The sequence below is a fragment of the Lithobates pipiens genome, unplaced genomic scaffold (genome assembly GCF_037356315.1).
Source record: "Lithobates pipiens isolate NorthernLeopardFrog02 unplaced genomic scaffold, aLitPip1_a1.2 Scaffold_13, whole genome shotgun sequence".
Classification (NCBI taxonomy): domain Eukaryota; kingdom Metazoa; phylum Chordata; class Amphibia; order Anura; family Ranidae; genus Lithobates; species Lithobates pipiens.
Window position 1 is genome coordinate 521280345 of NW_027507718.1, and position 13254 is coordinate 521293598.

Consider the following 13254-nt stretch of genomic DNA (forward strand, 5'->3'; position numbering starts at 1 on the left):
GTAACTGTATATGTTTTCCCATGCAGCATCCGTGAGCTCAATTTGTAAATCTCGTTCCCATTTTTGATTCATCTGATGTCTTAATGGTGTAAGATCTGAGAATAATAATGAATATGTGGATGATATCAGATGACGCTGGGGTTCCTCACTTGTGCATAGAGCTTCAAATGTTGTTAGATTTCTAAACCACTGTGGTTTAGGTCTTGGTTTGTCGAAAAAATGTCGAATTTGGAGATATACGTCCAGAAAGGAAATTAGTCTTTTGCCATTTTTGCTGCTAGTTCGGCTTGGGAAAGGAAGCGGTTGTTTACAAAGAAATGTTCTGCTTTAACTGTCGGGTGTGGCCACCCCTCTGACAGGAAGGAGGGGTGTGCTCCAGGTGCAAATTCTGGATTCAATCTGAGTGGAGTCATTGGACTGTTAGTGGATGAGATTTTATGTTTGTCGCAGGCGTTTCGGAAGGAGTGTAGTGTCGGATTGATAAGGGGGTGGAGAAGGCATTCACGGGGAGTGTTTCGGTAGTTTATCCACGCAAGGGCTAATGGAGATAGGGAGTGTTCTAAGTGGACCCAGTCTTTGTGTTTGAATGTACATTCCAATCAATAATCCTGGTCACTGACAATGCCCCCCTTGGGTTTGGGGGCAGTTAGTCACTGAAATCCTAGCCATGGACGTAGCTTATTCCAAATGAACTCAGTGCAGGCTTTCAGATAAGCTGAGAGGAAGGTAGGAAGATCTCTCCCTTTGTAGTTTCAATAGAAATGAATGGTAAAACATGTGTGTATAGAAATAAAAATCATTATAAATACCCCCCCTCCCCTTTTTGAATAATAATCACATACAGTGCCCTCTGTTTCCAGCTGCAAATTGAGGTGAGGGTGGGGACTGAGGTGATCAGTGCACTGGTCTTCCCAGTGAGTGGCTGTGCAAGGGGAGGCATGTGAGGACAAGTCTGGTCATTGGAGGAGCTCCCAGAACAGCTAGAGAACTGAGCACTGTGTGTTCTCCTCCTTACTGTGTTTGATTTTTAATAGGAAAGCAGAGGGACTAGCAAGAACACCAGGGATTTCACATAGGAAGCAATACAAAGACAAAGAGAACCAGGCATTTTCTCATACAAGTACATGGTACAGCAGGCACATATCAGATATATGAAGTGTTGGATTTATATATGCTGTTGTTTTTAGTTTGTATAATGTAGCTTCATTGTACCTGATGGACCTCTACAAAATAATAATAATATCTGACTTTTAGGTTCCGGTATCTCGATGCTCAGATCCCTGTTTACCTGGCAGCAGAAAAATGTTTGGATCTTCAATTTATGAATGTTGCTATGAGTGTGTCCCATGTCCAGAAGGAGAGATCTCCAACATTTCTGGTAAAATGTGTACTTGTTAGTAAGCTGCTTTTGGACAATGTAGAAGTTGCCATTATAGTTAAAGTGTACAGTGCCTTGTAAAAGTATTCATACCCCTTGACATTTTCCACATTTTGTCATGTTACAACCGAAAACATAAATTTATTTTATTGGGATTTTATGTGACAGACCAACACAAAGTGGCACCCAATTGTGAAGTGGAAGGAAAATGATAAATAGTTTTCATTTTTTTTTACAAATAAATATGTGATAAGTGTGGGGTACATTTGTGTAGCGCCCCCTGAGTCAATATTTTGTAGAACCACCTTTCACTGCAATTACAGCTACAAGTCTTTTTGGGGATGTCTTTACCAGCTTTGCACATCTAGAGAGTGGGATTTTTGCCCATTCTTCTTTGCAAAATAGCTCAAGCTCTGTCGGATTGGCTGGAGAGCATCTGTGAACAGCAATTTTCAAGTCTTAATTCAAAAATAAAGTGTAGCGCTAAAAAAAGGTGAATGAAGATACAAAAGGTGACAAGTCCTTAATCATATAAAAAAAGTAGAAAAGGTAACAACAGTGACTATAGATCCAAAATAAATGTCCACTGGTATCTGTCCACTTTAGAGGGCTTTATCCTCTAGCACCAGTTTGCAATCACAGTGGCTCCTGCATCAAACTGCTACGACATACAGACAAGAGGTTGGGTACTCTTACCATGAGTGGTGGACATATACAATACGGCAATGCATCGTGTGAGCTTGCTGGTATCCCCCAAGGTATGGATTGGATGCATGTCCACTTCGGTCTGAATCCACGATTACAGGCTGGCGGCTCCAAGGTGGATGGACAACCAAAATTGATCTCTCAAAGGTTAATCCGAGGAAGTTTGTCAGATGCCAAACACGAGAGAGAAAAATATATGGAGGCGCTCCACAAAGTATAGATCAACCAATGAAGGTTTATTGAAATTTTAAAAACACCATAAAAATAATGGTAAAACATAGAAAAATCATGTGATAAATAAAAAGCAACATGAGAAGCAGAAAATGCTGTCCCTACGCGTTTTGACTGCAAAGTCTTCTACTGGAGCATAGCCTGACCACCCCATATTGCCACTATATATAGACTACACAATAATGCAATATTGAACAGGACCGCCCCCATCATGGCTGACCCGGAAATGACCCAATTCCACCCATCAAAAATGTGTATAATATTATTTTACTAAATACATCCGCATAAACATAATAATAATAGACATATTAAAATAATTCACCTTAATAGAAACCCAGGAAATGTAAATACTAATACCACCACAAGTAGAACTCATTTATAGCGGCTGGAGCGCAAGTGCCAGCAACATGTCCACTCCGCTTGCGTTCCACGCCTCAAAGAGGAAACCAGAAGTGATAAAAAGGTCACTTCAGCTCAAACTAACTGTTGGGCCAATATATATAAAAAAACGTGCACACAACAGTAAAAGGATTAAATAATAGAAGGCACCTCCTCCCCCTAAAGCAAAAGCGGGTGAGAAAAAGGCACTATATAGTAACTGAAGCACAAACGCACGGTGTCTAGACCGTCACAGCCTCGTGGTGGACACCGGAAGCGACAATATGCGTCACTTCCACCCAAACCACAATGCCGCCGGTGCAAGCCTCGTTCTAGGTGTTGGGAAGGCTGCGAGTGACGTCACTCACTCCTTCCGTTCACACAACAAACAAAGGCAGTGTCTCCACCCAATTACATGGAAGATAAAGCCCTCTAAAGTGGACAGATACCAATGGACATTTATTTTTGATCTATAGTCACTGTTGTTACCTTTTCTTCTTTTTTTTTATAAGATTAAGGACTTGTCACCTTTTGTATCTTCATTCATTTGTGCTTGGACTTTGTGTGTTAGCAGCTTTATTGTGTGTATTTACACAGTGGGAGTACATACTTCACATATGTTTGGTATTATATGTTTATGGTTTAGCGCAGCGTTTTCCCCCTTATCTACACAATTTTCTATTCTTGCCAAAGGTTCTCAATTGGATTTAGGTCTGTACTTTGACTGGGTCATTCTAACACATGAATATGCTTTGATCTTATTTCATTTCAATGGACAGGGGCACTGTAGGAGTTGTGTATACACCGCTCCTACAGCGCCTCAAAGATGCGGTTTGCAGGATTTTTTTTGGTGTGCTGCCAGTGCACTGCTCCAGTGTGAAAGCACTCGGGCTTTCACACAGGAGTGAGAGGAGAGGCTCTGTACAGGTGTTATGCAGGCGCTATTTTTAGCGCTATAGCGCCTGTAAAGCGCCTCAGTGTGACAGCAGCCTAACAGGTTTTCTTCTAAGATTGCCCTGTATTTGACTCCATCCATCTTCCCATCAACTCTGACCAGCTTCCCTGTCCCTGCTGTAGAAAAGATTTCCCACAACATGATTCTGCCACCACCATGTTTCACAGTGGGGATGGTGTGTTCAGGGTGATGTGGGTGTTAATTTTCCGCCACACATAGCGTTTTGCTTTTAGGCCAAAAAGTTCAATTTTGGTGTCATCTGACCAGATCATCTTCTTCCACGTTTCCTGTGTCCCCCACATGGCTTCTCACAAACTGCAAACCGGACTTCTTATGGCTTTCTTTCATTAATGGCTTTCTTCTTGCCACTCTTCCATAAAGGCCAGATTTGTGGAGTGCACGACTAATAGTTGTCCTGTGGACAGATTCTCCCACCTGAGCTGTGGATCTCTGCAGCTCCTCCAGAGTTACCATGGGCCTCTTTGCTGCTTCTCTGGTGAATGCTCTTCCTGCACAGGCTGTCAGTTTTAGGTGGATGGAGATGTCTTGGTAGGTTTGCAGTTGTTCAAAGCTTGGGATATTTTTTATAACCTAACTCTGCTCTAAACTTCATCCACAACTTTATCCCTGACCTGTCTGGTGTGTTCCTTGGCCTTCTTGATGCTGTTTGTTCACTAAGGTTCTCTAACAAACCTCTGAGGGCTTACCAGAACAGCTGTATTCATACTGAGATTAAATTACACACAGGTGGACTCTATTTACAAATCAGGTGACTTCTGAAAGCAATTGGTTCCACTAGATCTTAGTTAGGGGTATCAGAGTAAAGGGGGCTGAATACAAATGTACGCCACGCTTTTCACATATTTATTTGTAAAAAAAACAATTGAAAACCATTGATCATTTTCCTTCCACTTCACAATTATGTGCCGCTTTGTGTTGGTCTATCACATAAAATCCCAATAATATACATTTACCTTTTTGGTTGTAACAAAAAAATGATCGCCTAGCACAGAGGCAGAACGGGGATCTATCAATGTAAACAAGCGGATCCCCATTCTGACAGGGTACATGTCAGAGATCTACTGATCCAGTGATCGGGAGCAGTGATCTCTGTCATGTCCCTGCCAGCCCATCCCCCCTACAGTTAGAACATACCCGGGGAACACACGTAACCCCTTGATTGCCCCCCTACTGTTAACTCCTTCCCTGCCAGTGTCATTTTTACATTGATCCGTGCATTTTTATAGCACTGAGCAATGTAATAATGTCACTGGTCCCCAAAAAGTGTCATTTGGGGTCAGATTTGTCAGTCACAATGTCGCAGTCCTGCTAAAAATGGCAGATTGCCGCTATTACCAGTAAAAACAATAAAAAAAAATAAAAGTCCCTAAATCTATCCCAAGTTTTGTGCAAACCAATCAATACACTCCTATCGCAATTTTTTTTTTTTTTTTACCAAAAATACGTAGAACAATATATATCAGCCTAAACTGATGAATACAGTAAATGTGTTTTTTTTATATATTTTTTTGGGGATATGTATTATAACAAAAAGAAAAAAATGTCACTCTTTGTTTATAGCGCAAAAGAAAAACGGCAGAGGTGATCAAATACCACCAAAAGAAAGCTCTAATTGTGGGAAAAAAGGACATCAATTGTGTTTGGGTACAGCGTAGCACAACTGCGCAATTGTCAGTTAAATTGACGCAGTGCCATATCACATGGATAAGACAGAGATTGTGATGTCGCTGCCCCAGCTCTGAACCTCACTCAGTCAGAGAACACATTGCATTCATTGAGGAAATGCAAAGCTATCTTTGAATAGTGCCTGTGCTGAGTGGGAGACCTCCTGCACAGGGCCATCTTTAACCACTTGACCACTGGGCACTTAAACACCCTTAATAACCAGACCAATTTTCAGCTTTTGGTGCTCTCACATTTTGAATGACAATTACTCAGTCATGCAACACTGTACCCATATGAAATTTTTGTCTTTTTTTGCCTTTTTTTATCTTATTTTTTGTGCTATAAAAGAAAAAAAGACCAAAAATTCTGTAAAAAAATGAATTTTTCTTCGTTTCGGTTAAAAAATTTAGCAGATTAGTAATTTTTCTTCATAAATTTTGGCCAAAATTTATACTACTACATATCTTTGGTAAAAATAAGTACAAATTGGTGGATATTATTTGGTCTTTGTGAAAGTTATAGAGTCCACAAGCTATGGTGCCAATATCTGAAAATTGATCACACCTGAAGTACTGACGGCCTATTTCAATTCTTGAGACCCTAACATGCCAGAAAAGTACAAATACCCCCCAAATTACCCCTTTTTTGGAAAGAAGACATTCCAAGGTATTTAGTAAGAGGCATGATGAGTTTTTTGAAGTTGTCATTTTTCCCACAATTCTTTGCAAAATCAAGATTTTTTTTCCTTTTTTTTTCCACAAAATTGTCATATTATCAGGTTATTTCTCACACACAGCATATGCATACCACAAATTACACCCCAAAACACATTCTGCTATTACTCCCGAGTATGGCGATACCACGTGTGAGATTTTTACACAGCGTGGCCACATACAGAGGCCCAACATGTACGGAGTGCCATCAGGCGTTCTGGAGCGCCCAGGCCAATTCTGACATTTCTCTCCTACATGTAAAAATCATAATTTATTTGCTATAAAATTACATAGAACCCCAAAACATTATATATTTTTTTTTTAGCAAAGACACTAGAGAATACAATAGTGGTCGTTGCAAATTTTTATCTCGCACGGTATTTGCGCAGCAATTTTTCGAACGCGTTTTTTTTGGGAAAAAAACAGTTTTGTGCTTAAAAAAAACAAAACAGTAAAGTTAGCCCAATTTTTGCATAATGTGAAAGATGAAGTTATGCTGAGTAAATAGATAGCTAACATGTCACTGTTCAAAATTGCACATGCCCGTGGAATGGCGCCAAACGTCGCTACTTAAAAATCCCCATAGGCGACGCTTTAAATTTTTTTACTGGTTACATGTTTTGAGTTACAGAGAAGGTCTAGGGCTAGAATTATTGCTCTCGCTCTAACGTTCACGGCGATACCTCACATGTGTGGTTTGAACACCGTTTTCATATGTGGGCGGGACTTACGTATGCGTTCGCTTCTGCATGCGAGCACATGGGGACAGGGGCGCTTTAAATGTTATTTTATTTAATATTGTTCATTTTACTTTATTTCATTTATTTTAGTTTGACTTTTTTTCCCCAAAAATAAATTTTTGATCACTTTTATTCCTATTACAAGGAATGTAAACATCCCTTGTAATAGGAATATGGGATGACAGGTCCTCTTTACATTGAGATATGGGGTCAATAAGACCCGGCATCTCACCTCTAGGCTGGGAAGCCTGAAATAAAAATTTCAATATTTTTTTTTTTAAATAAAAAGATTCTGGCTTTGATCGTATTGGCAAGTTGGTAGAATGAATGAATGAATGAATGAAATACTTGTATAGCACACAATGCGAACTGAATCGCCGGAGGGCAGCGAGGGGCGTCTATGGCTGGGTATTGCAGGGTATCACCGAGTATGGCTGGGTATCTCCGAGTATGGCTGGGTATGGCAATTTATGGCAGGGTATTGCAGGTAGTGATGGCTGAACGGTTCGCCCGGCGGTCGTTTCGCGGCAAATTTAGGCTGTTCGCGATTCGCCCGATCGGCGGACTATTGCCGCCGTTCGCCCGGCGGACTTCCGTGTTTACTGTGTAAAAGAACTTTGACCTATGATGACACATCCATCATGGGGTACAGGACAGCCAATTGAGACATTACAGCACATGGACACTTGGACATTCCCCCTAACTTATAAATACACCCGATCCAGCGGCCATTTTACATTCTTTCTTCTGTCACTATAGGGAGAGGTTGCTGTGTGGAGCAGGGAGAGATTGCAGTGACCCAAATCGCTAGCTATTTGGTACACAAAAGTTCTTTTCAGGACTGGTATAGGTGTTAGGTGTATATAGGTTTGCTGTGCTACTGATTGTTGCAGCAGCCTGAGCGTCATTTGTCAGTTTAGAGAAAGGGACAGGACGGTGTGTGCTGCTGTAGGGACAGTCAGTTTAGTCATTAGCTGTTACTATCAGGTCCACAAAAGTGCTATTCCGGGGGGCGCATGCGCGGAAGCGTCCAAGATGGCCGCATAGACCGGGAGCTCCGCGCCACCCTGGACTAACGCTCGCCGCCACGACGTTCTGAGCCCTCGTTTCTACCGGCAAACAGTCACTTCGGATTGGGGAAAACGCAGGCTTCACACGAATGCCCGGTTCTAAGTCCCGACGGAACCCCAAACCCGCGCTTTCCACAGCGTTAGAGAGGTCAGGCCGATCCAAGATGGCCGCCGTTACCTCACAAAATACAGCCTGCAATGAGGAATCCATAGCGTACCAAGACTACACAGTTAAGCACCTCTCTTCAACCTCAACTTCAACTTCAAACGGCACAGTGAGTGAAATTCAACTCGGGACCCTATCCCCAGCATCCACAGACCCTCTTCTGAGTCATATTAGGGGGGAAAGTAACTCATCCATACAGCATATTTTACCTATAAGCTTTACCCCATGGGACATAGTTCCTAAAGATGCGCCCTCACCTCCCACAGACTTTGCCTCTATGATGAACGCATTTTCTCAAATGTTGTCCAGAGGTTTATCTCAGACTGCCACACAGATCACAGCTTCCATCCATGCTGATTTGCAACAATTAGGAACCAGGATTGATGTAATAGAGCAAAAATCAGATCAGTCATGCCTACGCATTAACCAAAACACAGCCAGGATTCAAGAACTCCAGGATCATTTAGAAACAGCCACAGCCAAAATTGACGACCTCGAAAATAGGTCGAGGAGATATAATTTCCGTGTTAGAGGCATTCCTGAATCTATCAAGGACATTCATCTCGCTATCCAAGACCTCATCAAAAGCTTAATTCCCACTATTTCACAAGATCGTCTAGAATTAGACAGGGCTCACAGGGCTCTGCAACCCCTTCGCACAGATGGTCTTCCTAGAGACATTATAGTGAAACCTCACTACTATTCAGTGAAAGAAGAGATAATGAGAGTTTCCAGAACCTCAGATTCTCTGACATTTCAGGATCATTCCATACAAATTTTTACCGATCTATCACCATACACAGTCCAAAAACGACGAGCTCTTAAACCTCTACTTCAAGTTCTGACGAGCAATGAAATCCCTTACAGATGGGCCTTTCCTCTCCGCCTGAATTTCTCTTATAATAATAAACCATACCACTTCTCGACGTTCCAAGATGGTGAACGGCTTCTGCTTCAATTGGGAATGATCTCCCAGGAACTTCCACAGACTTCTACACCGAAAGGATCCTCGTCATCCAAACGCCCCTCACCAACAAGCCCCTTGACGCAAATATGGCAGAAACAGATGCCCAAGAGATCGAGGGAATCTCCACCAACCTGAAGATACACCTGAACTGTCCAATTTTTGTGAAAAGAAGGAATAAAAAAAGGACAGAAAAAAGGAAGAAAATTTTTTTGTCTTCCTTACGGTTTGTCCTTAGGGCCGAACCTTTACCAGGACCGGGTTGACATTTGGTCCTGTTTTTCCTGGAAACTTCTCCAGGCTTTTTCCCACAGAAGACATTAAAAAGGATATTTTTTTTTTTTTTTTTTTTCTCTCTTTTCTAAAGTGGAAAATTTCAAAATATTTCTCCTTTTTGACATATAAATTTACTGTAATGCCTGTATTAGACCCCTCTTCCTCTATAATTTTATTTTTCTCTCCAACTGACCTTTTGGCTTTTTATTTGATGTTTTTTTTTTCTTTATTTTTATTCTTATAATGGCTCTTTTTGACATTTAGTCACGGTCACTCATATTGTAGAGGAAGAGGGGGGCAGTTGCACATTATTTATATTTCCCCTATGTTTATTATAGTCTGGGCTCAGATTTTTTGTTTTAGTGCCTTTGAGATAACCAACCTATGTGGCGAGGTTGTCCAGGGTGGGTACAATGCACCCCCCTGTTTACTTCGATAGGAGAACTATTTCTCCTACCGGGGTTTGTTTACAGCGACCCTTTTGGGCCGCTTTGGGATTTTTTTTCCCTTCCTATTTTATTTATTGTATACATTACTAATTTTTTTTGGCTTGAATTGTTATTTTATATAATGCATATTCTGATGTACTTTTATTTTATTTCTATCTCCCTACTTTCTTATTCCCCCTTTCCACTCTCCCTTTCTTACCCTTCCCAGTCTAATCACATCTTCCTTCCCATCTCCCTTGTACAGGATCAGGGCCTGGTTGGATTCTCCTCGTTTTTTTCTCACAAGCATTTCCTCAAAAGAACAGGTGTCATCTCCTATCTGCCAGGGATCACCACAAAGACAGGTATTCCTTTTGCTCATAGTATTAACTCCTACATGCTCTTCCCATGAACTCTACCTCACCGGTACAATCTGATCTATGTATAATGTCCAATAATGTTCAAGGCCTTAATTCCCCAGTGAAAAGGCGTAAAATCATGCAACAATTTCATGCCCTCAAAGCTGATGTTATCTTGATGCAGGAGACACACTTTCCCATTTCTTATAACCCCATTTTCCTTCACAAAAACTTTTCTCAATTTTATCTAGCTAATGCTTCCAATAAAACAAAAGGGGTTGCGATATGCTTTGCCAACAAAGTTCATTTTCATCATTCTAAAACAATTAGAGACCCAGAAGGCCGATACATCCTGGTCTCTGGATCAATTAATACAGTAACATACACATTTGTTTCCTACTATGCTCCAAACTCCCGCCAGGACAATTTTTTTGAAAAGACTCTCTTGACGTTGAAATCCCATCTGAAGGGAATTGTTGTTCTGGCGGGAGATTCGAACATCCCATTTGACCTTTCCTCAGACAGATCCAATCCTACTAAGCCAATGCCCAAAAGACCTCCTAAATGCAGTCTTAGGGTTGCACATTCCATCCAATCAGCAGGCCTAATAGACATATGGAGAGAAATGAATCCCCGATCCAAAGACTATACTCACTTTTCTATCCCTCATAATACATTAACCAGAATAGACCATATCTTTATTCCTCCACATTTCATCTCTTTGGTTGAATCCTCCAAAATTTATGATTCCTCTCTCTCTGACCATTCCATCGTTTCATTAATTATTAGAGGGGGAGGAGGAGATAAACGACCGTTCCAATGGAGGCTTAATGAGTCTCTTCTAAACAATCCAGCTCACTGTGCGGTATTAAACTCAGCCCTTTCGGACTACTTTACAGATAATAATACAGACTCAATTTCGCCAGGCTCCCTGTGGGCGGCACACAAGGCGGTCATGAGGGGTAAAATAATTCAACTCTCAGCCCGACTCAAAAAGGAATACTCCGCAGAGCTTATACGACTCAAAGAGGAATTCCAAACACTTAGCAAAAGTCATAAAAAACATCCTACCCCAGAGAGCCTGGCTGAACTTGATAGAGCACGCATTGCACTTAATCTCTCACTCACTACCTCAGCAGAAAAACATCTGCGATGGACAGGTGCTCGCTTCTATTATCAAAAAGATAAAATAGGTGCCAAACTCGCGAGTAAATTGTGTCCTCGAACTCGTACCTTGGTCTTCCCTAAAATCAGACAATCGTTGGGTACCCTTACACAAAATCCGGTAGAAATTTTGAAATCATTTCATGATTTTTATGAAAACCTCTACTCTAAGACAACTCATACACATTCCAAAGCTAGAAATCAGTTCCTCGATCACCTCGATCTACCTTACATACATCAAACTCATAAAGAACTAATGGATGATTCCTTCTCCCCTGCCGAAATACTTGACGTCATAAAAACCCTTAAATCAGAATCAGCACCGGGCCCCGACGGTTTCTCAGTCAGATATTATAAGACTTTTGGACCAAAATTAGCTCCCTACATGGCTCGTTTCTTTAATTCTCTCCGGGATGGAGCCCCCCTCCCGAATGATTCTAATACTGCATTTATCTCTGTTATTCCGAAACCTGGTAAAGATACTAGTGAAGTGGGAAATTACAGACCCATTTCGCTGATCAATAATGACCTTAAAATTATGACTAAAATATTAGCCAACAGAATGTCCAGTTTTATATCTAACTATATTCATAAGGATCAGGTGGGCTTCATCCCGGGGAGACAGGGAACGGATCAGGTGAGAAGGGCAATTGACTTAATATCATTATTGAATTCGCACTGGGACGGGGGCCCGGCACAAGAAGGCCTTCTGCTGTCTTTGGACTTGCAGAAGGCATTTGATTCTGTTTCATGGCCATATCTTTTTGAAATTCTCACCAAATGGGGTTTCGGAGCAAATTTTATGAACATTCTAAAATCCCTATATTCAACCCCCTCTGCTCAAGTACGTCTATTAGGCCACCTCTCTCAACCATTAGATATCCATAGAGGTACTAGACAGGGTTGTCCCTTGTCACCATTAATCTTTATTATAGCTATAGAAACTCTAGCCATCGCCATTAGAGCAGATATAAATATTAAAGGTGTTCGTTGTGGTTTAGAAGAGCATAAATGTGCTCTCTTTGCTGATGATATGCTTATATTTCTGACCTCACCCTTAATTTCCACCCCTAACTTACTTCATCTCCTTCGGGATTTCGGAACTATTTCAGGTCTCCAAGTTAACATTTCCAAGTCAGTTGCTCTCAATATTTCGGTTCCCTCATTAACCATCTCCCGACTTGCGCCCTTCTTTCCCTTTTCCTGGGCTACAGATAGGATTCCCTATTTGGGTATTTCTCTCACCAAATGTGTCAGTAATTTATACAATGCTAATTACCCACCCGCCTTCAAATCTTTAGAAGCAGATTTAACTAAATGGTCTAAAGAAGGATTGTCTTGGCTGGGCAGGCTCAATGCAGTCAAGATGAACTTATTTCCTAGAATTTTGTACTTATTCAGAGCCCTTCCCATACCTATTAAAAAGTCGAATCTCAACAAATTCCAATCAAAAGTGATTGGATTTGTCTGGGGAAAACAGGGACATAGACTGGCGCGTGACATCCTGTTCCGCCGGACAACCCAAGGTGGTTTAGGACTTCCTAACCTCTTTTTATATTATCAAGCAGCATAACTAGCACAATTTTCAGCAATATATACTAAAACCAATTGTCCAGACTGGGTTTCTATTGAGAACCAGGCAGTACCTGACTACACATTAGATCATCTAATATGGAGACCAACAAAGCAAAGACCTGCCATATTGTCCCCAACGCTTTCTCAATCCCTAGCACTTTGTGACAGACTATACAAAAACGAACACCTGATTTCCCCACTGAGACTTCTCGTACATTTATTCCATAATCCTGATTTCCCTCCTGGCCTGAACATCCAAGATTTTCATTGGTGGTTGAACAAGGGCCTTTTCAGAATTGGACATTTCATTACACCAAATGGACCCATCTCAATGGGACACTGCTACTCCAAACTAGAGATGCCCGATTCAGAACAATTGAGACTTTCACAGATTAAACGTTTTATACATTCTCTTGAACTTGACAAACCAAATAGTTACAATGTTACGATTTACGAGCAATGGTGC

General features: G+C 41.2%; 1 protein-coding gene across 1 annotated transcript in view; it reads left to right on the forward strand.

Moving 5' to 3' along the window:
- LOC143975935 (uncharacterized) overlaps positions 1 to 13254 on the forward strand; it is a 118345-nt gene that overhangs the window by 63988 nt on the left and 41103 nt on the right. Inside the window, exon 4 of the mRNA XM_077478467.1 lies at positions 1255 to 1378. Within this exon, the coding sequence (XP_077334593.1) occupies positions 1255 to 1378 (124 nt within the window). The remainder of the gene's footprint in view (positions 1 to 1254; positions 1379 to 13254) is intronic.